The sequence below is a fragment of the Suncus etruscus genome, chromosome 15 (assembly GCF_024139225.1).
Source record: "Suncus etruscus isolate mSunEtr1 chromosome 15, mSunEtr1.pri.cur, whole genome shotgun sequence".
NCBI lineage: Eukaryota > Metazoa > Chordata > Mammalia > Eulipotyphla > Soricidae > Suncus > Suncus etruscus.
In genome coordinates this window covers 28,305,473-28,330,459 of record NC_064862.1, presented here as the reverse complement: position 1 = coordinate 28,330,459, position 24,987 = coordinate 28,305,473, and the positions used below count along the sequence as shown (strand labels likewise).

Sequence of the window (24,987 nt, the reverse complement as noted above, 5' to 3'; positions counted from 1 at the left end):
AAATAAAACAATTTAACTTGGGGGCTGAAGCCATAGCCAAGTGATAGGGGGCTTGCCTTGCATCCGGCTGACCTGGAACAGACCCAGGTTTGATTCCCAGCATCCCATATGGTCCCCTGAGCCTGCCAGGAGCAATTTCTGAGTGCAGATACAGGAGTAACCCCTGAACACCACCAGGTATGACCCCCCCAAAATTAATTTTGATTATACCTACCATTTTTGTAGAAGAACTGAACAATTACTTTGCACTTATCAGATCTGGTGAATATCTTACACTTCTCTACATTTCTTTCACGGGAATTCAGACATTTAAAGATGGGCAGAATTGACTGTAACAAATATAGTATAGAACAGTACATAGTTAATTTGGTCATCAGGTTTGTTTGGGGAGCAGCAGCTAACAACTATGCTAGTTTTTGTTTTTGTTTTTGCTTTTTGGATCATACCCTGTGATGCTCAGGGCTTACTCCTGTCTCTGCACTCAGAAATCATATAGGATGCCAGACCCAGATTGGCCATATGCAAGGCAAATGCTCTATCTGCTGTGCAATTGCTCCGGCCCCTTGAACAAGAGATTTTTATCTCCATAAATGAATAAACTTAGCTTATATGGCATTCAAGCCAAAAAATGAAGTATAGAATGATTCTACATCCTATATAACAAATATTTATATAAGATTTTAGCACAGCGGTAAGGCATTTGCCTTGCATGCGGCAAACATAGGAATGACCCCAGTTTGAATCCCAGCCTCCCATATGGCCCCCCGAGCCTGCCAGGAGCAACTTCTAAGTGCATAGCCAGGAGTAACTCCTGAATGCCTCCAGGTGTGACCAATAAACAAAAAAAATTAGAAATAAATACTTATAAAATCAGGATTACATATATTTACTTTCATCCCCAACTGGCAATTTAAATTTGGTGTTGCATTATTATCCATTGTTGACCATTGATAATGTTGAAAAAACACAGGACAGAAGAGAACACAGCCATATGCTGACCGGGAGGAGTTCACAGATCTTAGAGCAAGCTGAAAAGATAAAATATAATAAGATAAAATATAGGAGAAAATCAAGTTTCTTTAAATTATTGGGTTTTTTATTTATTTATTTTTTGTTTTGGAGCCACACCCAGTGATGCTCAGGGGTTACACCTGGCTATACGCTCAGAAATCCCTACTGCCCTGGGGGACCATATGAGACGCCACCAGGGATTGAATCCAGGTCTGTCCTGGGCCAGCCACATGCAAAGTAAATGCCCTATCACTGTGTTACCGCTCTGGCCCCTCCTTTAAATGATTAATTTAAAATAATATTATGTAGAAGAGAAAATATAATATTATGTTGAACGTAGCAGACATGTTCAAAATGGCATGTTAATAGTGTTAATGAACTATGATTATGAAATATATGGACAGCATTATAGTGCATTGAATTTGTTAATGTATACACACATATAAATTGACCTCTTCTCAATTTTTTTTGGTCTACATCTGGCAATGTTGAGAGGTTATTCCTGGCTCTGCACTCAGGAATTACTCCTGGTGGGCTTGAAGGACCATATGGAATTCTAGGGATCAAACTAAGGTTGGTTGCACTCAGGAATTACTCCTGGTGGGCTTGAAGGACCATATGGAATTCTAGGGATCAAACTAAGGTTGGTTGCATGCAAGGCAAGCACACCTTATCTATTATACTTTCTTTACAACCTGCCCTCTCCCAATTTTTTTTTGTTTGTTTTTTGAGTCACACCTCGCAGTGCTCAGGGGTTATTCCTGGCTCCATGCTCAGAAATTGCTCCTGACAAGCACAGGGCACCATATGGGACGCCGGGATTTGAACCGATGACCTTCTGCATGAAAGACAAACGCCTTACCTCCATGCTATCTCTCTGGCCCCCCTCTCCCAATTTTTAAAGATAAAAATTCATTTCAATTAAACAACAACAATTTAGTACCAGAAAAATAACACAATAGGTATGGTGCTTGCCTTGCATGAGGCTGACAGATTCAATTTCTAGCACATATGTGATCACACAGCAATGCCAGGAGTAATCCCTGAGCACAGAATTAGGAGTAAACTCTGAGCATTGTAGGATATGGCTCCAAAGTATCCCTGAAAACAGAGTCAGGAGTAAACCTTGGCTCTCCCACACAAAATAAAACAAAACAGGGGCCAGAGCAGTGGCTCATGCAGTAAGGTGTCTGCCTTCCCAGTGCTAGCCTAGGACAGGCTGTGGTTCAATCTCCCCATGTCCCATATGGTCCCCCAAGCCAGGATCAATTTCTGAGCATATAGCCAGGAGTAACAAAAGCAAAAAAACCAAACACACAAACAAACAAAAAAGACCCAAACAGTTCAGGACCCACAGAATTTTTCAGGTCATACCTAATTATAGATAACCAGTCCATGATTTCTAGTTAAAATTAACTGAGTTTTTGTTTGCTTGCTTGTTTTTTGGGGGGCCAGACCCAGCAGTGTTCAGGGGTTATTCCTGGCTCTGTACTCAGAAATCACTCCTGGCAGGCTCGGGGGACCATATGGGATGCTGAGGATCTAGCCTGGGTTCATCCCGGGTCGGCTGCATACAGGGCAAATGCCCTACTACTGTGCTATCTCTCTGGTTCCTTGAAATTAACTGAGTTTTATGTATGATACTAAATTTTACTATGCCCTACATATTCAGATATGTGTATATATATGTGTATATAAAAAAGATGGGTGGTAAAATTGATCATTTCAGTTTCTGGATTACTTAATATCAGGACTTTAACCATTTTTTCTTTAATAGATCTATGAATTAATTTTTTTACTTACACCCTTTTCAGTTGGATCTAACCACAACTCATCACTAACTCGTGACAGAGCTTGAACTGCTTTCCCAAATACTGTGGAGAAACAGAAAAGTGCTACTTATATATCTGTCTAACAATGAAAACAAATAATAAGACTATTCAGTGTTCACAAGACTCAAGATAAATTAGTAAAGAAAATGCTTTATAGATTAAGCTACATTAATTAGTAAAATACACTTGACAAAATGCCACATAGTAAGAGCTCCATCAACCCAAGCAGTAAGTGTATGACATGATAAAACACACACTTCAGTACCTTTTTATAAAGGCTAGAATAGGATGAAATATTGTTATGATATGGCATGACATCATTAATGTTCTTTTAAATCTGAATAAAATACTGCAAATAGATTCTATGTTTTTACTATAGCATAGAGCTAATATGGAAAACCATTTTCAATACTAATGTTTTGGGGTTTTTTTTGTTTGTTTGTTTGGTTTTTTGGTTTTGGGGCCACACCCAGCTGCGCTCAGGGGCTACTCATGGCTATCTGCTCAAAAATTGCTCCTGGCAGTCCCAGGGGACTATATGGGATGCAGGATTCAAACCACCTTTGGTCCTAGGTCAGCGCTTGCAAGGCAAACGCCCTACAGATATGCTATCTCTCCGGCCCCCTAATGTTTTTTTAAATAAACATCTTTTACATTCCCCCCCACTCCCAGAAGTGTAAAAATAGAGCATGGAGAAATTGATGTAAAGGGTTTATTAACCCCTTTTTCTTCTTTTTAAAATTGAATTAAAGGGGCCAGAGAGATAGCATAAAGGTAGGGCATTTGCCTTGCATGCAGAAGGACGGTGGATCAAATCCCGGCATCCCATATAGCCCCCGTGCCTGCCAGAGGTGATTTCTGAGTGCAGAGCCAAGAGAACCCCCTGAGTGCTGCTGGGTGTGACCCAAAAAAACTCAAGATAAATATCAAAAAAATTTTTTTTGAATTTAAAAATGTTTTTGGTATTTTTTGGCCACACCTGGCTCTGCACTCAGAAAATTACTCCTGAAAGGCTTGGGGGACCATATGGGATGCCGGGGATTGAATCCTGGGTTAGACACAATCAAGGCAAATGTCCTACCTGCTGCTATCACTTTAGCCCCATGAATGAAATGTTTAAATGGAATCACCATGAGATAAATCTGTTCATGATTGAGTTTCAGTCATTCTATGTGTTCTAACACCCATCCCTTCATCAATGCATATTTCCTGCCACCAATGTCCTGCCGACAATGTCCACAGTCCAAACCCCCACACGGACTCCACAAAAGTTTTAATAGGGCTGGAAAAGTTGGCCAAAGGGCAGGAGCACGTGTGGCATGCTTGGGCCCTGGTTAGATTCCTAACACCTCAGGTTCTCCCAATGCATCAGATGGTGGTCCAGGGTGAGCAATAGTATAGGAGGTAGGGTGCTTGCCTTACATGTGACATCCAATGTAATCCTGGAGCACAGCCAGGTGTAATTCCTGACTGCAAAGGCAAGAGTAGCCCCAGAGTATTGCCAGGTGTGGCCAAAAACAAAAGATGTGATTCTTCTTCTTTTTTTTGTGAACAAAGGTAATCAAAATGTTTTAATGATTAATATGTAGACATTATTTAACAGTGTGGATATATGTAGATGAGCTAAAGCACACTTTGACAGCAGACCATTAAATGCTATAGTTTCTGTATTGAAATAAGTAAAGACATTTGCAAATGAGTGAGTACCTAGGAAGACATACATTTACAAATATACACTTTCTAGATTTAATGTAAACAGATGCTATGACTCCTTCCAAAGAGAAAGCCCCACAAGCCTAATAAGAGCCAATCAGCTCCCTATCATATGAATGTGCAAAATTAAAGGATGATAAATTGATATTTACATAAATATCAAGCCAACAATTAGTTTACACATTGCCAATGTTTCTCTAAATAAGATGTGATTCTTGGCAGCCCCCAGAACCTCTAGGGAGGATCAAAGTCAAACAAAAAAAGAGCTGGAGAAGGCAGGGCATTGCTTTGTACAAGGCTCATTCAGGTTCAATACACAGCAACCCAGGTGGTCCCTCGTGCTCTGCAAGGAGTGACCCTTCAATGCAGGGCCAGGAGGAAGCCCTGAGCACCACTGGGTGAAGAAAAGAAAGACAGAAAGAAAGCAAAAAAAAAAAAAAAAAAGGAAGGAAGGAAGGAGGGAAGGAAGGAAGGGAGGGAGGGAAGGAGGTTTTAAGAAATTAAAGTGCAATTATCAGGGGGATTTTTAATAACTTGACAGGTGGCAATTTCAAGAAAGGTCATTAGCTGGGATTGGGGAGATAGAGTGCTTGCCTTGAACAGGCTGACCAGAGTTCAATCAAGGTTACCCCATATGGGGGCCGGAGAGATAGCACAGTGGCATTTGCCTTGCAAGCAGCCAACCCAGGACCTAAGGTGGTTGGTTCGAATCCCGGGGTCCCATATGGTCTCCCGTGCCAGCCAGGAGCTATTTCTGAGCAGATAGCCAGGAGTAACCCCTGAGCGCCGCCGGGTGTGGCCCAAAAACATTAAAAAAAATTAAGGTTACCCCATATGGTCCCCGAGCCCTACAGGAATGCTTCTGAGTACAGAACAGGAGCAGCAGTGTACTGCTGGGTGTGAACCGTACTCTAAAACCAACACCAACAAAAGTCACTAGAAGGCAACTAGACATTCAATATGCATTTCAAATGTTTCAGAGAATGGAATGTGCTAGATGCCCCCCCCCCCACATTGATGCCTTCTCAAAAAGAGAAGTTTGGACTAAGTGAAATCTTTGCCTAATCTAGTCTGGCATTTTAATGTTTTTATAAATTAAAAATTATTTTTTAAAAGGGCCGGAGAGACTAGCACAGCGGTTAGGTCGCTTGTCTTACATACTGCTGACATGGGTTCCCTCACCAGCACCACTTCAGCACCCTGGACAGCACCAGGTATAATCCTTGATCACAGAGTCAGAGTATGCCCTGAGCAACTGCTGGATGTTTCCCCCACAAATAAAACTAAAAGGATGTTATGTTGCACCAGAGATGAATGGGCAATCAGTCCAGAAAATAAGAATATGAAAAAGTGCCAGAGAGAACCTGAATGTCACCTCAAGCACTGCCAGGGCTGACTCTTGAATACTGCTGGGAGTGGTGCCCCTGCCATACCCCCCCCCAAAAAAAAACCCCACGAAGTGGTTAGTTGGTAAAACAGGTGGGCCTTAAAATTGATACTGTACAGAATGACCAAATAAAAAAAAGTAATTTTCCATTTCGCATCAACTCACATTAACCATTTTTCTCTGAATAAATAAAATAATAAATAAACAATAAATACATAAAACAACAACTAAAACAAGACAAGTTACTGTTCTCCCATGCTTATTGTCCAGGAGGAAAACCAAAATTACATCATCCAGTTGAGTATTGAGGCACGAACAACACTGTGCAAGAACTTTCGAGAATTATAGGCAGCGGCAACTTTCTGGGTCATTAACACTTGGGCCAGTCCAAATGAAACGCAAGAGGCTTCTCCATGATCTTTTTCTTGGACGACAAATTTGGACTGTAAGAAAGGACCAGATTTCCCTAGATAGAGGCTTACTAGGGTAACCTATTTTAAAGGTCCATTTACAATCCCCATCCAGAGCATTCCGACTTGTCCCCGCGTTTTGTGAGGGTCTGCGGCAAGTCCTCCCACGGAGGAGCACTTTTCGATGAAGGGCCTGGAATCAGACCTGAAGCGAAATGACACAGATCCCTTTTTCCCTAATTTTGTTTTGTTTGGGGGTGCCACACCCTGGCAGTGCTCGGGCATTACTCCTGCCTCTGCGCAGGATGGGGGAACCCTATGGGAGGCCCGGGATGGAACTCGGGTGGGCCATGTGCAAGGCAACTGTCATTCCTCCAGCCCCTCCAACACGTGTAAAGTGCGAGGGGAGGCACGTGCCGGTCACGTGGCTTGCAATGCCGGGCACGTGGCTTGCACACGTCGGTCACGTGGCTTGCACACGTGCGGGAGGCCCCAGGCTGCATCCCCACCCCGAAGCCACCCAGGGCAGGTGGAGGCGAGTCGGGCTCAAGGTTTTCTCAGCTCCTTCTGTTCACTTTTCCTCGACTCCTCCCCAGCGTTCTCGCCGCACCTTTCACCTGGCTGCCGTTCATCTCGCACTTCAGCATGGCGGCGGGGCCCGAGGCAGCCGAAGGAACCAACCAGGCGACTACTGACTGACTAGTCGACTGACTGACTGATAGACAGACTGACCCGAGGTGCCCGGATGTTTCCCGCCCATTCTCCCGCGCCTGCGCCTTCCCGAGCGTCCCGATCTCTCGGAGGCCTCTTCCTCTTCCGGCCGCCTTCTCCCTCCCACTTCCGGAAACGGAACGGAACGGAACGCTTCGCGGGCCGGGCCGGCGGGGAAGGGCCCGTGCGGGCTCCCGTAGGCCGGGCCGGCTTCTCATTGGCCGAGCGTGGAGTGGGCGGGGCAGCCGGAAGCGGAAGAAGGGCGGCGGCGGCGACGGTGGAGCCGAGCGGAGCCCGCGCCCGACTGTCAGGATGGTGAGGACGCAGCTGGGGACCTGCTGCTCGGGCCTCGCTGCCGGGGAGCGGGCGAGGAGGGCCGGGGCGGTCCAGGGGGCAGAAGGGGCCGCGTGCGCCGGAGCGTCCCTGGAAGGCGATGGCGATGTGGAGCGGACCAGAGCCCTGGAGGAGAGGAGGGAGGCACTGGATGATCCAGAACCACGACAGCCCAGGGTTTACTTTAGGGCATCTGGTGCTTTCGTGGCCCGGTGCCTGTCGAGAGCCATCAGGCTTCATTTAAGTTCTTTTAGGAGACCAGTTCTGCCTGGTGGAAGAGGAAAGAAATGACCCGATCCGATCCCCTATTCACGTGACTGAAGGTTCCCCCCCCCCCCCCTTAGGGCAGTTGATTTATCCTGTGAACGGTGCTGAACAGAGTTGCCTGATGCAGAATCGAGCCTGAGCTGAGTCTTTTAGGATGGGGAGCATTTTATTCGGCAAAGAAGATTAGGACGGCTAGTTGTAGGGTAGGGTCGTCCTCCCTTGGAAACAAATTGGGGGTGTTTAGAAAATCAGTTTTAGCTTGAGGAGTCTTTTTATTCTGATTTTTTTTTAAGGTGGTGAGTTAGTGGCAACTAAAAATGACCGACCTGTAGCATAAATGTTCAATTATGGACAACTTTACAAAAATAAGTTCATCTTTTTTTTTTTAATCAATTTATGGACAATTTTTCTACTTTACAAAAATTAGTTCATTTTTTTCTTTTTACAGTTTTTGTAAAAGTGATAAGCATTCATTAAAAACTAACTTTGAAAAGCCAAAGAGATAGCACAGTGGGGGAAGGCTCTTGCCTTAGACACAGTCTATCTAGTTTAATCCTCAGGATCCCATACAGTCCCCAAAGCACTACCAGGAGTAATTCCTAAGGGCAGAGACAGGAATAACCCCTGAGCATCATCATCGGGTGTGGCATGCACATATACCAAAAGAAACTCTTTTTTTTTTTTTTTGGTTTTTGGTTTTTGGGCCACACCCTGTGACGCTCAGGGGTTACTCCTGGCTATGCGCTCAGAAGTTGCTCCTGGCTTCTTGGGGGACCATATGGGGCACCGGGGGATCGAACCACGGTCCGTCCTAGGCTAGCGCAGGCAAGGCAGGCACCTTACCTCCAGCGCCACCGCCCGGCCCCCAAGAAACTCTTAATTTATATCTTGAATTATATATTTTCTTAGACGAGCAATATGCTATAATATTTTCTTTTTCTTGGGGGTGGTGGTTATGCTCCCTTGGTGACTATGAGAGAGGGTTTTTTTGGGAAGGGGGTGTCACACTCGGCAGTGCTCAGGGTTTACTCCTGGCTCTGTGCTCAGAAATCATTCCTGGCACGTTCAGGGGACCATATGGGGTGCTGGGAATCAAACCACCGTCCATCCTCGGCCAAGTGCAAGGCAAACACCCTTTAGCTGTGCTATCTCTCTGGCCCCCTGATAGAGGGCTCCTAATCCCAAACATGGCCTGGTTGAGCTATCTCTTCTGCCCTAATCCTCTTTTTATGATGGTAAGCAAACTACAACTCCCAGTCCACCATGAGATTATGAACCATATATAATTGTATGTCACAACAATTTTTATACCTGCATTCTGGTGAAAATGACATTTTGTGAACTGTTAGAGAAAAATATTAAATAATATGTTTATCAATATTATATATTTGTTTATAGTAGAACTGTGAATCAACTCAAGTGTACCATTTGTTAAATAAACAACAGAGAATTTCTGCAGCCTGTCTTTGGTCTGTGGAAAGACAGTTGAAAACCACTAGATTTACCAGTTTACATTTTCCTGTTTTGTGTTCTTGCATGCCAGTGTAGTAAATTCATTTGTTACTTAGGATGATTTATTTTATTAAATAATATACACTGCCAGGAGTGATTTCTGAGCACAGAGACAAGAGTAACTTCTGAACATTATCAGATTTGGCCCCAAAATATCAATATGCTTGAGGTTTAGAGCTTCAGAATTAAAAAAAAAATATGTCTAGAGACATACCTCAAAGGACTGGAACACATGCTATGTGTGTGTGGGGAGCCCCAGCGTTAATCCTAAGCACGAGATGATACCCTGAGCTCTGAGCTCGAGTAATTCTTGAGCACACTGGCTGTGGAACCATAAAAAAAAGAGAATTCAGAAAGTGTTAGTTTCCGTCTAAACTCTTACTGAGGGAATCTTTCAAATCATGTTTAAAAGTCTAAAGATTGGAAATAAAAGTGACAGTCAATATTTAGAATAAAATAGGAAAATCAGAGGAAATTGATAAACTGCCTGCGTATTTGAATGTTAGCAAATCTTTTTTGTATGTTTTAATTGTACTATGCTTAAGACTACAGTAGTTCTTCCATTATTTTTTGACCCAAGATGATTTTTAACATTTTCTTTCATAACACTCAGAAATCATTAACAATTGCATATTCATTTAATGTGAAATTTTGCTTGTTTTCTTTTTTGTTTGTTTCTTTTCATTGCTTTCTTTTAACATTGGTCATGTTTTGCCCTTTTTTTTCAACCCCTGTCTGCAATCAACTTCATCTCACTAAGGCTGGGCACAGAGTAAGTTTCTTCTCTTAGCTCATACTAACAATGGTGGTTTGGGTATCTGATTACTGGACTTCTTCATCCATTCTAGGTCTGTCAAACAGGAAAAACTAAATTCTTACACTGTGATTTTATTGATTCTTTATATAAATTTAATAGGGCTGGCATTTCCAGGATCTTTTTTTGTGTTTAAGATTACATCTGCAGGATTCAGAGGAATAGTACAGGAGGTAAGGTGCTTGCCTTGCTCAACCCAGTTTCTGTTCCCAGCTTCCTATATGATCTCCTGAGCACTGCCAAAAGTAATTTCTGAGTGCAGAACCTGAACATAGCCAGGTGTGACCCAAAAACAAATGAACAAACAAAAATAGATTACCTTTTGAAGTTGGAGATAGTTCACTTCCAACTATCAAAGAATGTAGCCCTAGAGATCCCGAACACTTCTGGTTGTGGCCCTGGAGTTCCCAGCATAGTCTGGTGACCAGATTACCCCCTGGTTCTTCTATGCATTGCAGGGTCTTGGGCTTTATTACAGCATTATATTTTTGGGTTTTTGCACTGAACTGCCAACCTTGGCAGATTGCTGGTGGGTTCCCCTGGCCTTAGGGACCTCCCCACCCCCCAAAAAAGGATTACATCTAATCCAAATAATATGGAATTTGGATAACAGTATTCCTCAGAGTATTACTTTGGTTTTGTGGCTCTATTTTTTCTATAATTCTATTGTGTAGAGTAAAACTATATAGTAAACTAAAGAAAGCCAGAATTGGGGCTGGAAAGTTAGTAAAGCAGGTAAGGTATCTTGCCTTGCACATGGCCAACCAGGCATCCCATATGTTTCTCAAACTCTACCAAAATTGATCCTTGAGTGCACAGCCAAGAATAACCCCTGAGCATCGCCAGATATGGCCCAAAAACAAAAAATAAAACAAATTGAGTTCTGTAAGCATCCTTAATAATTTGAAATAATTTCTTGATGGTTAAGAAAGAAATATTTTGAGGCCAGAGAGATAGCACAGAAGTAGGGCGTTTGCCTTGCATGCGCTGACCTGGGAGGGACCCAGTTTGATTCCTGACATCCCCCAGCCTGCCAGCAGTCATTTCTGAGCAAAGAGCCAGGAGTAACCCTTGAGCACTGCTGGGTGTGGTCAATCGATCAATAAAGTTTAAAAAAAATACTTGGGGACGGAGAGCTAGTACAGCCTTGCACACTGCTGACCAAGCTTCTATCTACAATACCCCAAATGGTCCCTGAGTGTAGATCTAAAATAAACTCTGAGTGCTTCTGGGTGTGGCTCCAGACCCTCTCCCCAGTAAGAAATGTTTCTATCATTGTTATATCTTTAGATTGCTAATTGTTTGACTATATACTTGGGCATAATAGATCGTAGAATTGAAATCATCTACCATTACATAATCTCTTGCTAAAGGTTTTTTCTAACATATTCAGATTAAATAGCTCATTTATTATTAGTTCCAAACATTTTCAATTAGAAAATGTTAGATTTTTTTTAGATAGCTTTTTTTTTTTTTTTTTTCTGCAGAGTAGGGGGCATATCTGGCAATGCTCGGGGTTTACTTTGGCTCTGCACTAAGGATATGAGTTTTAGGGGGTTTTATTTTTCAGGTGTTCTTGGCCACACCCAGGAGTTACTCTTGGTTTTTTACTTAGAAATCCTTCCTGGCAGGTCTGGTGGACCATATGAGATGCTGGAGATTGAACCCGGGTTGGCCATGGGCAAGGCAAACGTCCTACCCCATTGCTCTAGCACCTCACTTTTTTTTATATATATCAGCTTCCCACATTAACTGTACTTCAGTCCATATCTGAAGGGAACCCTTTCTGTACATGAAGATTAATATATTTCCAGGTATTCTTTTTTATTAACTATTAGTTGAGGATAGAAATTTAATATGATTTTTTTAGCTTTTCAAGATACTTTGTTACTAAGATTTGGGTTGCAATAATATTATTAAACAGATGCATCTGACACTACTCATTATAAAGAAGAACTTTGGGGCAGGAGAGATAGCACAGTGGTAGGGCGTTTGCCTTGCAAGCGGCTGACACAGAACCAACGGTGGTTCAAATCCCGGCATCCCATATGATTCCCCGAGCCTGCCAAGAGCGATTTCTGAGCACAGAGCCAGGAGTAACCCTTGAGCGCCACTGGGTCTGGCCCAAAACCCCAAACCACCCCCCCAAAAAAATATATATGTATAAAGAACTTTAACAGTATCTTTTCAAGCTAATTTTGTAACCTTGTGTTATTTCAGTGACTCTTATTTTGTTATTAGTACCCTCCCCTTGCACTTACTCTGAGTTTGTTGTAAGATGAATCAACGTTTCTTTTTGTAATCATTTTATTTTACTCATTTTATCTTTTGATTAATTTCAATTTACAGACTGATGACAAAACTATTTTTGTTTTATTCAATTTTAAATATTTAATGTTTTCTTTGATTATACTAAAGATTTTTTTTTGCCTATTTTGAAAGCAGTTAAAAGGTATATACATCTTTATAGAAAATAGCCTATCAAAAGTGCTTATAGTAATTAACATGAGAACATTTTCTTTGGGGCTGGAGGGATAGTACAGTGGGGAAGCCAACCTCACTTTGATCCCTGGCACTGCATATGGTCCCCTGAATACTGCCAGCAGTAATCCCTGAGCACAGAGCCAGGGATAAGCCTCGAACACATTTAGGTGACACCTCAAAAACAACTCCCAAAAAATAAAACAAGGAATCAGAGAGATAATACAACGGACAAAGTGATTGCCTTGCACAAGGCCTACTAGAATTCAGTCTACGGTACCATATATAGTCTCTTAAGCCCTGGTGATTGGTAAACCCTGATTACTGAGAGGTGTGACCTCCACACCCACCAAAAATAAAGTTCTTTAGAAGAAGATATGTATGTGCGTATGTGTATATATGCATATATTATATGTTTTAAACTATTATAGACATTATTAAATTTAATTGACCTTTGGGGCAATGTTTTGTTAAATGACTATTAAATGATATTTATTTAAAAATAATAAAAGAGACTAGAGAGTACAGTAAGGTTTTGCCTTGTATCCAGTTAACTCAGCTCTAATACATGGCACTGTATATGGCCTGAGCCCTAGCAGGAATAAGACTTGAGTACTCCTAGATACGATCCAAAAATCAAATAAATATAGTAGGTACTGGAGCAATAGTACAGTGCATAGGACACTTACTTGCCTTGCATGTAGCCAACCTGGATTTGATCCCTGGCACCCTATGTGGTCCCCTGAGCCCTACCAGGAGTCATCCCAAAGTACAGAGCCCAGAATAAGCTTGAAGAGTGGGTCCAGTAAGCCCTGGTACCCCCAAAAAACAAAACAATAAATCACTATATAAGAAGAGCTGTAGTGCACGCTTTGCATACAGGAGTCTTGGAGTCTTACCAGCATTACATGGTCCCAAGAAACTGTATGTAGCTCTGAAAGAAAAATGGGTGTTTAATTTTTAAATTAAAAATTTGTGGTTATGAGGTTTTTATTATTATATATTTAAATGCAAAATTTATTTTTGTCATCTGACATGTTGCAATTTTAAAACACCTCTGCTAAATTCATTTAGTTGATCTCTCGTTTTAATGCTCTAATGCATATTAAAACTTAAAAATGTTATTTTAAGTTTAGGAACTATACATTGAGTTCATGGTAATTTAATCTAGGCAGTAAAAATTAGAGAGTGAGGGGGCAGAGTACATCAGTAAGGTGTTTGCTTTGCATGTGAATGATCTGATGTTGATCTTGGTATCCCATATGGTCCTGAGTACAGCTGGGTGTGACCAAAAAAACCAAAAACCAAAAACAAACAAAAAATGACAAGACTAGGGAGATGTTCAGTGGGCTAGAGCACATGCTTTATATGTGAAAGGCCCTGGTTCTGTCCTTTACACCACATGACATGATCCCCCAGCTCTGGGAGGTTATGCTCCCCAAATAACATTACACACACACACACACACACACACACACACACGCCCTCTTCCCAAAATATATATATATATATATATATATATATATATATATATATATATATATAAATTTAAACTATATGTGTATATATACATATATGTAAGTAAAAATTCTGTAATGCCTTAGAGATATTTGACTTATTTGACAATAAAAATGTAAGATTTATAAAACGTGCTCTTTATATACTTCCATAACATATATAGCCAATTGTTTTAGGTATAGCTAAAATAACAAAAATTTTGGATCCTGTTTCTCAAAAAACTGCCCTTATAGTAAATTATGGAATTATTTAAAAAAAAATTTTAGGGGCCAGAGAGATAGCACAGCAGTAGGGCATTTGCCTTGCATGCGGCCAACCAAGGACTGACAGTGGTTCGAATCCCAGCATACCATATGGTTCCCTGTGCCTGCCAGGAGCGAATTCTGAGCACAGAGCCAGGAGTAACTCCTGAACCTGCCAGGTGTGACCTAAAAACCAAAAAACAAACAAATTGGGCTACACCCCGCGGCACTCGGGTTACCCCTGGCTCTGCACTCAGAAATTGCCCCCAGAAGGCCGGGGGACCATATGGGATGCTGAGAATTGAACCAGGGTCCATCCTAGATTGGCCACGTGCAAGTCAAATGCCCCACCGTGTGCTATCTCTCTGGCCCCAGGGAATTAATTTTTTTATTATTATATCTTTATTCTATTAATCAGTATAAAGTTTTATATGACATACAGAAATATGAATTACTATATTAGATATAAAAATTTCATATGGCCTAGTATTATTATTTTTATTATACTGCTAATCTTTTTGGTTTTTTGTTTGTTTTTGTTTTTTGGGGGGGCCACACCCAGTGGTGCTCAAGGGTTACTCCTGGCTATGCACTCAGAAATTGCTCCTGGATTGGGGTTCATATGGGACACTGGGGGATTGAACCTCGGTCTGTCCTAAGCTAGCACGGGCAAGGCAGATGTTTGCGTCACCACTCCGGCCCCAAGCACCATGTTCTTGACAACTAAATTATTGTGTTATTTGCACATTTGTGACCAAAACTATTATTTTTTGTTGTTGTTGTTGTTGTTTTTGGCCTAACCTGGCAGCACTCAGAGGTTACTCCTGGCTCTGTGCTCAGAAATCTCCTGGCAAGCTCTGGGGACCATATGGAATGCTAGGGATCAAACCTCCCGTCCGCAGTATGCAAGACAAACACCCTATTTGATACGCTATTGCTCCAGCCCTTGTGACCAAAATGATAATTGATTCACATTAGAGCACATTAGCATATATTTTTATTTTCATGGTCTTTTCGGATCTTTGGGATTCTGTAATGTTTGATAAGTTTAATTTGGGGGCTTAATGGGAGGAAGAAACGTCTTTTTTTTATAACATTTTTAACATGACATTTTGTCTCACCCTGGTACTCTAAAGTTGGTGTTGGTATTAGGAGACCTGCACATTCCACACCGGTGCAACAGTTTGCCTGCTAAATTCAAAAAGCTGCTGGTGCCAGGAAAAATTCAGCATATTCTCTGTACTGGAAACCTTTGCACCAAAGAGAGTTATGACTACCTCAAGACTCTGGCTGGAGATGTTCATATTGTAAGAGGAGACTTCGATGAGGTAATGTATTTTCTTCTCCCTTATTTTTTTTTTTTTTATATTTTTTTTGGTTTTTCAGACGACACCCGTTTGATGTTCTGGGGTTACTCCTAGCTAAGCGCTCAGAAATTGCCCCTGGCTTGGGGGGACCATACGGGACGCCTGGGGGGTCGAACCGCGGTCCTTCCTTGGCCAGTGCTTGCAAGGCAGACACCTTACCTCTAGCGCCACCTCACGGCCCCTTCTTCTCCCTTTCCAATGCCCTGTACACTGTACTATCTCTCCTGACCTTTTTGTTTTTGTTTTTGCTTTTTATTTGGGGGGGGGCTACATCCAGTGATGCTCAGGGATTACTCCTGGCTATGTGCTCAGAAATCACTCCTGGCTTGGCGGACCATATGGGACACTGGGGGATCAAGCCACAGTCTGTCCTAGGTTAGCGCATGCAAGGCAAACTCCCTACCACTTGCGCCACTGCTCCAGCCCTTACCTTTTTTCCTGTTTTAAGGATCAAACAAACCTAGAGTCTCATGCATGCAAGGGAAGTGCTCTGTCACTGCTTTTGTCTTCATTAAATCTTTCATATAGAACTTCTATTCTTTAGACCTGAGTTTGTCAACTTCTTTTTTAAAAATGTTCTTTTTTGTTGCTGTCAGTTTTGGTACCACACCTACCAGTACTCAAGACTGCTCCCAGAAATGGTAAATGATTATGCTGTGCTAAGGCCCAAACATGAGAATCTCACATGCAAAGTGTGTACTCCAGCCCTTTGCACCATCTCCCTAGCATTGGTTTTGTTGTGGGGTGGAACAGTGGATTTTGGATCTACCCAGAAATGCTCAGGGGCTATTTCTTACTCTGGGCCCAAGAATTGTTTCTGGAAGTGCTCCGGGGTTACTCCCAGTAGTGCTGTGGGATTACTTTTTTTTCCTTTCTTTTTTTATAAATGGTTTTTGGGCCACACCCGGTGATGCTCAGGGGTTACTCATGGCTTTCTGCTCAGAAATAGCTCCTGGCAGGCACGGGGAACCATATGGGACACCGGGATTCAAACCAGCCACCTTAGGTCCTGGATCGGCTGCTTGCAAGGCAAACACCGCTGTGCTATCTCTCCGGCCCTGCTGTGGGATTACTTGATGCCAGGATGAAATGAGCCTCCTTCATTTACTTTTTACTTTACTCATTTACTCCTTACTTTTTTTTTTTTTAACTTTTTTTAAACATTGTAAGTTGCAAAGTTGTTCATAATACATTTGCTTCAGGTATTCAGTGTTCCAACACCAGTTGGAACCAATGTTCCAACACCATTCAGTCTGACCTTTTCTTCACCATTGTCCCCAGTTTCCCCTCCAACCCTCTAATCTCATCACCTTAGTTGGCACAAAATAGTTTATTTTATACTGCTTGTTACAGTATACATTAAGACATAAAATTACTTTTCATTAATAATTCCCTTTGGAGCTGGGATAGACAGGATGGTATGTGTGTGTTGTCTAAGGTTGTATATGCAAGCTGGCTCTCTGAGGTTGCATTCATTAGCTGTGTTGTCAGACACATTCAGCTCTATTTTTTTTTGTTTGTTTGTTTTTTGGGCCACACAAGGTGACACTCAGGGGTTGCTCCTGTGTACAGGTGTTTAGAAGGTTGACAATGCCCCATCTCCTCTTCATTTTCAGTGGCTCTAACACTCTTTCTTTTTTGTGTTTTTGTTTTTGGGCTACACCCAGTGACACTCAGGGGTTACTCCTGGCTCTGCATTCAGAAATCGCTCCTGGCTGGCTCAGGATCATATGGGATGCCAGGATTTGAACCACTGTTCATTCTGGGTCAACTGTGTGCAAGGCAAATGCACTACTGGTGCTATCTCTCCAGCTCCTATTGTGGATTTTTTTTGGATAGGGAGAAGATTAATACTTTTGTGGGAACCACTTTTGGTGGTACTCTGGGTCACGGGTGATTGGGGAGGGGCTTGAACCCAAGGCCTTTCACATATAAGGCATATGCTATTCCTTTTTCTTCTCCCCCTCTTATGCTATACCATTTTAACCATATTCCTAGACCTTGGTTTAAGAGGTTTGTGGACGTAAAGGACAGGAAGTGAGAAGGGATGGGCAAACTTTTTGTCAGTAATCGGAAAGTAAATTTGATTTGTTAAAATCTGTTTCTGTTTGTGCTATATATTTACTTAAGTTAATTTCCTTAGCAGGAATCAAGTTCTGTGCTTCTGGGACTAACAAGAATGTACAATGCACACAGTTTGCAGGATTCGATCTCAAGCACTCAATATGGTCCTAGAGCACTGCCAGGAGTTCTGAACAGTTTGGTGTGATCCAAACCCCACTGTCATGTTCCCCAAGACAGACTCTTTGCTTCTGATATACTAAATTCATAGACACTAGAGCTATAATACTAGAATTTAATAGCACAGTGGGTAAGTTGTTTGCCTTGCATAGGACCAACCTGTTAAGATTTCCAGCATCCCATATGGTCTCCCGAGTCTGTCCAGAGCGATTTCTGAGCACAGTGCCAGGAGTAACCCCTGAGCACACCACCAGTGTGGCCCAGAAAAACAAAACAAAACAAATCTTTTGTTGGCTGGAGCCTTGAAAAATGCGGCTGACACAGGTTCAATCCCCAGTTATCCCAGATGGTCCCCTGAGCCTGCCAAGAGTGATTTCTGGGCACAGAGCCAAGAGTAACATCTGAGCACTGCCAAATGTGGCCCAAAAAAACAAACAAAAATTCCTTTTTGTTTTTGGGCCACACAGAACAGTGCTCAAGACTTACTCCTGACTCAGCTAAAGAGTCACTTTTGGGGGCCAGAGCAATAGCACAGCGACAGGGCATTTACCTTGCATGTGGCTGACCCAGGACGGACCTGGTTTTGATTCCTGGCACCCCATATGGTCCCCTGAGCCTGCCAGGAGCTATTGCTGAGTACAGAACCAGAAGTAACGCTGCCGGGTGTGGCCCAAAAACCAAGTGTGTGTGTGTGTGTGTGTGTGTGTGTGTGTGTGTGTGTGTGTGTGTGTGTGTGTGTGTGTGTGTGTGTGTGTGCGTGCGTGTGTGTGTGTGTGTGTGTGTGTGTGTGTGTGTGTAGAGTACTTTTGGTTGGGCACAGGGACTAAATAAGGTGCCTGGGAATGAAACCAACCTGGGTTTCCACCTTGCCACAGCCACTTACTAGCATGTGACGTTGGGCGGGTTATTTTAACTTGTCTGCCTGTTTCATTCAGAAATAATTGAACCTGCCTCCTGGGATTGTTTATAAATATTAAATAAGCTGGTACTTATAAGACCCATAAAAAAGTACTTAGCTGGTACTGCTTTATAAGTGTCTGTTAACTCTGTAGTTTAAATTACATATATAACTCTTAAAACCTTGGATGTGATTTGTTGTTTTGATTTTGAGGTCACATAGCCATCCTCAGGAACTTTTCTCTTTGCTCACAGGATTGAACTGGCACCTTCTGGAAACAAAGCATGAGCTCAGTCCACTGAGCTATGTCTTTGGCCCCCTAATTTGAATGCATCTTTGTTTCAGGTTATATGCCTAGTCTATTTAATAAATGTGTTGGATTTGGAGTACTTACATTAAAATGTCAATGAGAATGAATATTTAAGCAGATCTTTTAATCATCTGTGTCTCTAATATATCTGTTTTCTTTGTCTATTTCTTTAGAATCTGAACTATCCAGAACAGAAAGTTGTGACTGTTGGACAGTTCAAAATTGGTTTGATCCATGGGCATCAAGTTATTCCTTGGGGAGATATGGCCAGCTTAGCTCTTTTGCAGAGGCAGTTTGATGTGGACATTCTTATCTCGGGGCACACACACAAATTTGAAGCATTTGAGCATGAAAATAAGTTTTACATTAACCCAGGTTCTGCCACTGGAGCATATAATGCCTTGGAAACGTGAGTAGTATATGAATTGAGTTTATTTTTTTTTTTTTTGTAAAGTCAATTATTGCCTGTGTGACATTTCATAAAAGAGAAATTCAGCCATTTTAATAGTTCTCACCATTTTGGCAGTCATTCTTTAGTGATTATTCTTTTTAATTATATAATAAATTTCTTCTTAAATTTACATTTATAATGCTGATGCCTTTGAGCACAACACACTGAAGTTCTTTGTATTTTCTTTCAGTAACATTATTCCTTCATTTGTGTTGATGGATATTCAGGCTTCGACAGTTGTCACTTATGTGTATCAACTAATTGGAGATGACGTGAAAGTAGAACGAATTGAATACAAAAAATCTTAAAGCCAGACCGTCCTGATGATTTTTCTTGTATTTTCTTCATTCTCTTGTTGAAATCAAGTAATTAAACAATTGTCACAAAATTGTATCACTTTTATAATATTTTGCAGTAAAATATATCATCTTCTGTAATACAATGTGCTAAGCATCTTGTAGACTATAATAAAATATTTAGTTTATGTATATGATTTCTATGAAAAAATGTCCATCACACAGTAAATGGTTATATTAAGAAAAATTTATCTTGTAAATATCTTCGAAGTTGATATTTGGAATTTTATTACAAAGTAGTGCATGGGGAGAAATATTCTAGACTTTCTTGTATACATTTTTCTCTTAAGTAATAAAGTTACCTTTCATTTATACTTTCTTGTTAAAGTGTCCTAATTTATTAAGAATTGTAAAAATGGGGCCCGGAGAGATAGCACAGCGGCATTTGCCTTGCAAGCAGCCGATCCAGGACCAAAGGTGGTTGGTTCGAATCCCGGTGTCCCATATGGTCCCCCGTTCCTGCTAGGAGCTATTTCTGAGCAGACAGCCAGGAGTAACCCCTGAGCACCGCCGGGTGTGACCCAAAACCAAAACAAAACAAACAAAAAAGAATTGTAAAAATGAGGGGCCAGAGTGGTGGCACATGTGTTAGGGCATTTGCCTTGCACGTGCAAACCTAGGACAGACCACAGTTCAATCCCTCAATGTCCCATATGCTCCCCCACGCCAGGAGCAATTTTTGAGTGCATAGCCAGGAGTAATCCCTGAGCATCACCGGGTATGACCCAAAATACCACAAAAACAAAACAAAACAACCCCCCCCCACCAAAATAAAGAATTGTAAAATCGAGAGACCAAATGAAAATAGACACATATTAAAATTATGTATAAACGGGGCCAGAGAGATAGCACAGCGATAGGGCATTTGCCTTTCATGTGGCCAACCTAGGAGGGACCTGGTTCGATCCCCAGCATCCTATATAGTCCCCCAGCCTGCCAGGGGTGATTTCTGAGTGCAGAGCAGGAGTAACCCCTGACCGCCACTGGGTGTGGCCCAAAAACCAATCAATCAGTTTTAAAAAAAGTTATGTATAAGTGACCGAATCTTTTCATTTTTCTAAATGTGTCAACATATTAGCATATTAAAACATGACATCCCCCATTTAAACCATGCAGTTATTCTAAATGCCACATATAAGTTATATCATCCTGTATTCTTCTGGCTTCATTTAACATAGTATTTTCCAGTTCCATCCATGTTGCAGTGAATTGCATGATTGTATCATTCCTTAAAGCTATGTAGTATTCTATAGTAAATATGTATTAATTCTTCATGATCTACTCATCTGTTGTTGGACATCTGGGTTGATTCCAACTCTTAGCTATTGTACTGAGTACTGCAATGAATAATGATGCATACATCCTTTTGAATGAAATTTTTCTGTCCCAGGGTCAGATACCCAAAAAGTGGAATTGCTGGATTATATGGCAGCTCAGTTCTGAGTTTATTGAGAACCTTCCGTACTGTTTTCCACAGGGGTTGAACCAGACAACATTGCAAAGGTAGTGGATGAGAGTTCCTTTTTCACCACATCCCCACCAAGATTGTTCCCATTACTTTGTGATATATGCCATCCTCACTAGTGTAAGATGATACCACATTGTCCTGATTTGGCTTTCTCTAACGATAAGTGATGATGAGCATTTTTCATGTGCTTATTGGGCATCTTTTGGCCTTCCTCAGAGAGGTGTCCTCTCCCTGTTTTTTGATGGGGGTTTTAGGTTTGGGGGGGGGGGTGATTAATCTTTGTGAGTACTTTGTATGTCCTAGATATCAATCCTTTATTTCATGTGTTGAGTGCAAATAAGACATCCCCTAGATGTCTTAGTCTTAGCTCATTTCTTCTGCCGTACAGAAACTTCTTACTTTGATGGAGTCTTATGAATTATTCTTGATTTCAAAAGAAAAAATTGTTTAAACACCTGGTGGTGCTCAATTCTTACTCAATGCTCAGGGATCACTGCTGGCGGTCTTGGGGAACATATATAGTACAACAGATGGAACCTGGGTCAGCCTTGTGCAAGTGGGCCACTATCACTCTGGATCCGAACAAAATCATTTCAACACTCATGTTTAGAAAGGAGTGGACCATTTATGTAATGATTCTCGAGACAAATAGAGAAGGACTGGAGGGTCCAGCTCACAAAATGAAGCTCACCACAGAGAGTGATGGGTGCAGTCACAGAAATGATTACACTTGAGAACCATCATGATAGAAGGTGAATGTGGGAGGTAGAAGGCCTGTCAGGAGTACAGGCTGGTGTGGGACAGGGAGGGGGGACACTTGGGACATTGGTGGTGGGGATGTTGCACTGGTGAAGGATCTTTTTTTTTTTAAAAGCATGAAAAAAAATAGAAAGGAGTCTACTAGACTGAAGATACAAAGTAAAGTATCCTCTCAACAATTTGGGAGTCCACAAATGTGTGATAATTTTGTGGTTTGGGGCCACAACTCTCAGTGTCAGGATTCACTCTTGGCTCTGCACTCAAGAATCACTCCTGGTTCTGTGCTCAGGAAGCACTTCTGGTGGGCTGGGAGGAGGGGGACCAAATGGGATTCTGGGCATTGAACTCAGGTCGGCCTGAGTTCTTACATTCAAAGTAAGAGCCATACCGGCTTGTACTATATCTCTCCAGCCCTTGTGTGTTGCAATTTTAATTAAAAAAAAAAAGTGTTGGGGTCTGGAGCAAGTATAGCAGGTAGGGTGGGAAACTCAACTGCATAATTTGTGGTAGTGGGGTACTGCATTCGTGCTCTCCCCTGGTTATATTGTTAAAAAATAGATTTTGGGGGGCCAGAGAGATAACATGGAGGTAAGGCGTTTGCCTTGCGTGCAGAAGGTCAGTGGTTTGAATCCCGGCGTCCCATATGGTCTCCTGAGCCTGCCAGGATCGATTTCTGAGCGTAGAAATTAGGAGTAACCCCTGAGCGCTGCCGGGTGTGACCCAAAAACCAAGCCAGGAGTGGTTTCTGAGCACATGGCCGGGAATAACACCTGAATGTCACCAGTGTGGCCCAAAAACTTAAGGAAAAAAAATACATCAAACCCCCCCCCCAAAAAAAAAAACCAACAAGAACTGTAGCTGGGAGAGATCACTCATTGATATATGTGCATGAAAACCATATATTGCTTAAGAGAGAACTTTGAGATTTGAGATTTTGATACCCAGCACTACATTGTCCCCTATGCAGTGCAGGGAATCCCCTCCAAGCACTACTGGATATGGCTTCCAAACAAACAAACGTGTTTGGAATAATGCTCACCTATTGTTAAAAAATTGCAATTGATTGTGCTCAGGGATTTCTTTTGACTGTGTGCTCAAGGATCACTCCTGCTGGGGTCCAGACTGAGGGACCAGATGTTGTGCTGGGGATTGAACGTGGGTCCTCCGCATGAAATGAAAAGAGCCTTACCCACTCACTATCTCTCCAGTCCCTAACACATGTAAACTTTTTTAAATATTTAATATACTACTATCTGTTCCAGAATCATCAAATATGGCTTACTTAAACATGAATATTTAACATGGACAGTTTTGGTTTAGCACTAGTTAAGTTGCATAAGATATTTCCTGTAAATGTTCAATAGATCTTTCTCACTCTTCCTTTTAGGACCGGCAAAGATTATCTTAGTTTGAATGATGTATTTCTTTGGGTACTCCAAATTTTCCATCAGTCTTTAGTCTTCCCAGATAATACCTTTTTGTTCGTTTGTCTGTATTAGTATAAAATAAATCCTGGCATTTATTCAGTTTGTTTTGTTTATTGGCCAAAAAAGGCCCAAAAGATTTGGACCTGTCTTGTGTTTTCCAGTGTGTTACATTGGGCCCATTTTTGGGGGGCGGTGGGGTGGGGTTCACAGCTGGTGGTGCGCAGGGGTTACTCCTGGTTCTGGAACTCAGTTGTCACTCTTGACTGGCTTGGGGGACCATAAGGGGTGCCTAGAATCAAATCTAAGATGGTCTCATGCAAGGTAAACACCTAACTCATTGGCAGTTTTTCAAATAAAAATTTTCTCTTAATCTCTCTGTTGTCATACACATTTTAAAAATCACATACTTTTTCCTCTAACCTTTTCTGAGTTAATTAGCACAACCTTGATCCTCAGGTGATTTATGTTTAAACTCTGGCTAAGAAAAATCGTGGCAGCCTGGAGCTATGGCGCAGCAGTAGGACTTTTGACTTGCACGTGGCTGGCCCAGGACGAACTGTGGTTCGATCCCCAGGTGTCCCATATGGTCCCTCAAGCGATTTAAACAGAATATAACAAGCTGCAGTTTGGGAACCTAAATCTGATCAAGAAAAATGGGCTAAATCCAAATGGCTTCTATAGTTCCTAATAGCAGTATCTCTCAAATTAATGTGCTAATTTGAAAACTACAATTTTGTAAAATGTCAATACTAAGAGTAAACTATGAAGATACCAGTTGCCTTTTTCTTTTTCTTTTTTGTTTTTGGGCCACAACCAGACGCTCAGGGGTTACTCATGACTATGCGCTCAGAAATCGCTCCTGGCTTGGGGGATCGTATGGGACGCTGGAGAATTGAACCTTGGTCCATCCTATGTCAGTGCGTGCAAGGCAAACACCCTACTGCTTACGTCACCACGCCAGCCCCGCCAGTTGCCTTTTTATATTGTCTTATGCATAATTCATTCATGTATACAATTCCATAACATACAAGTTTCTTCCATACTCGCAGTTGTTCAGAATTATTTCTTTACTCCATGTGGTGCTCGTAATCCCAGACCAGACCAGTGAATGAAAACCGCATTGAGGTGTCTCTCCTATATCAAACATCATGTTCCAGGCTACTTGTTTGCACTTTCTTAACTTTCAGTCCCAGTAAAGTATTCTGGGACCACCTTGTACCTCTTTTCCCCTAATACTAGAAGCAACTGTACTCCCATAATCTGGAATATCCACAAAGGTAAGAAGTATTAAAAGGTGAGTAAGGAAAAAAAAAAAGTAAGTAAGGATGCTAAGTGTGTTCACTGCTACTGGAAAGATCATGCTTCTTTTGAAAATGTTGACAAGAGTGCGGCAGGAGAGATAGGACAGCAAGTAGAGCATTTGCTTTGAATGCAGCCAACCTAGGTTTGATCCTTGGCACCACCTATGGTACCTGAATG

General features: G+C 41.8%; 2 protein-coding genes across 2 annotated transcripts in view; one reads left to right on the top strand and one right to left on the bottom strand.

The window, feature by feature from the left end:
• The window catches only part of LOC126029777 (cell cycle checkpoint control protein RAD9B-like), a 29,033-nt gene extending 21,751 nt beyond the window's left edge, over positions 1-7,282 (bottom strand). The window contains exons 1-4 of the mRNA XM_049788079.1: positions 6,964-7,282; positions 2,815-2,885; positions 891-1,028; positions 215-329 (exon numbers count right to left, since the gene is read on the bottom strand). Coding sequence (XP_049644036.1) covers positions 215-329; positions 891-1,028; positions 2,815-2,885; positions 6,964-7,282 — 643 coding nt within the window. The remainder of the gene's footprint in view (positions 1-214; positions 330-890; positions 1,029-2,814; positions 2,886-6,963) is intronic.
• A 53-nt stretch (positions 7,283-7,335) lies between these two features.
• LOC126030660 (vacuolar protein sorting-associated protein 29) lies at positions 7,336-20,168 on the top strand. The gene is made up of 4 exons (XM_049788880.1): positions 7,336-7,379; positions 15,368-15,559; positions 19,221-19,456; positions 19,689-20,168. Exons 1-4 carry the CDS (start codon positions 7,377-7,379, stop codon positions 19,804-19,806), a joined length of 549 nt encoding a protein of 182 aa, XP_049644837.1. The 5' UTR covers positions 7,336-7,376; the 3' UTR covers positions 19,807-20,168.
• Positions 20,169-24,987: the final 4,819 nt, after the last annotated feature.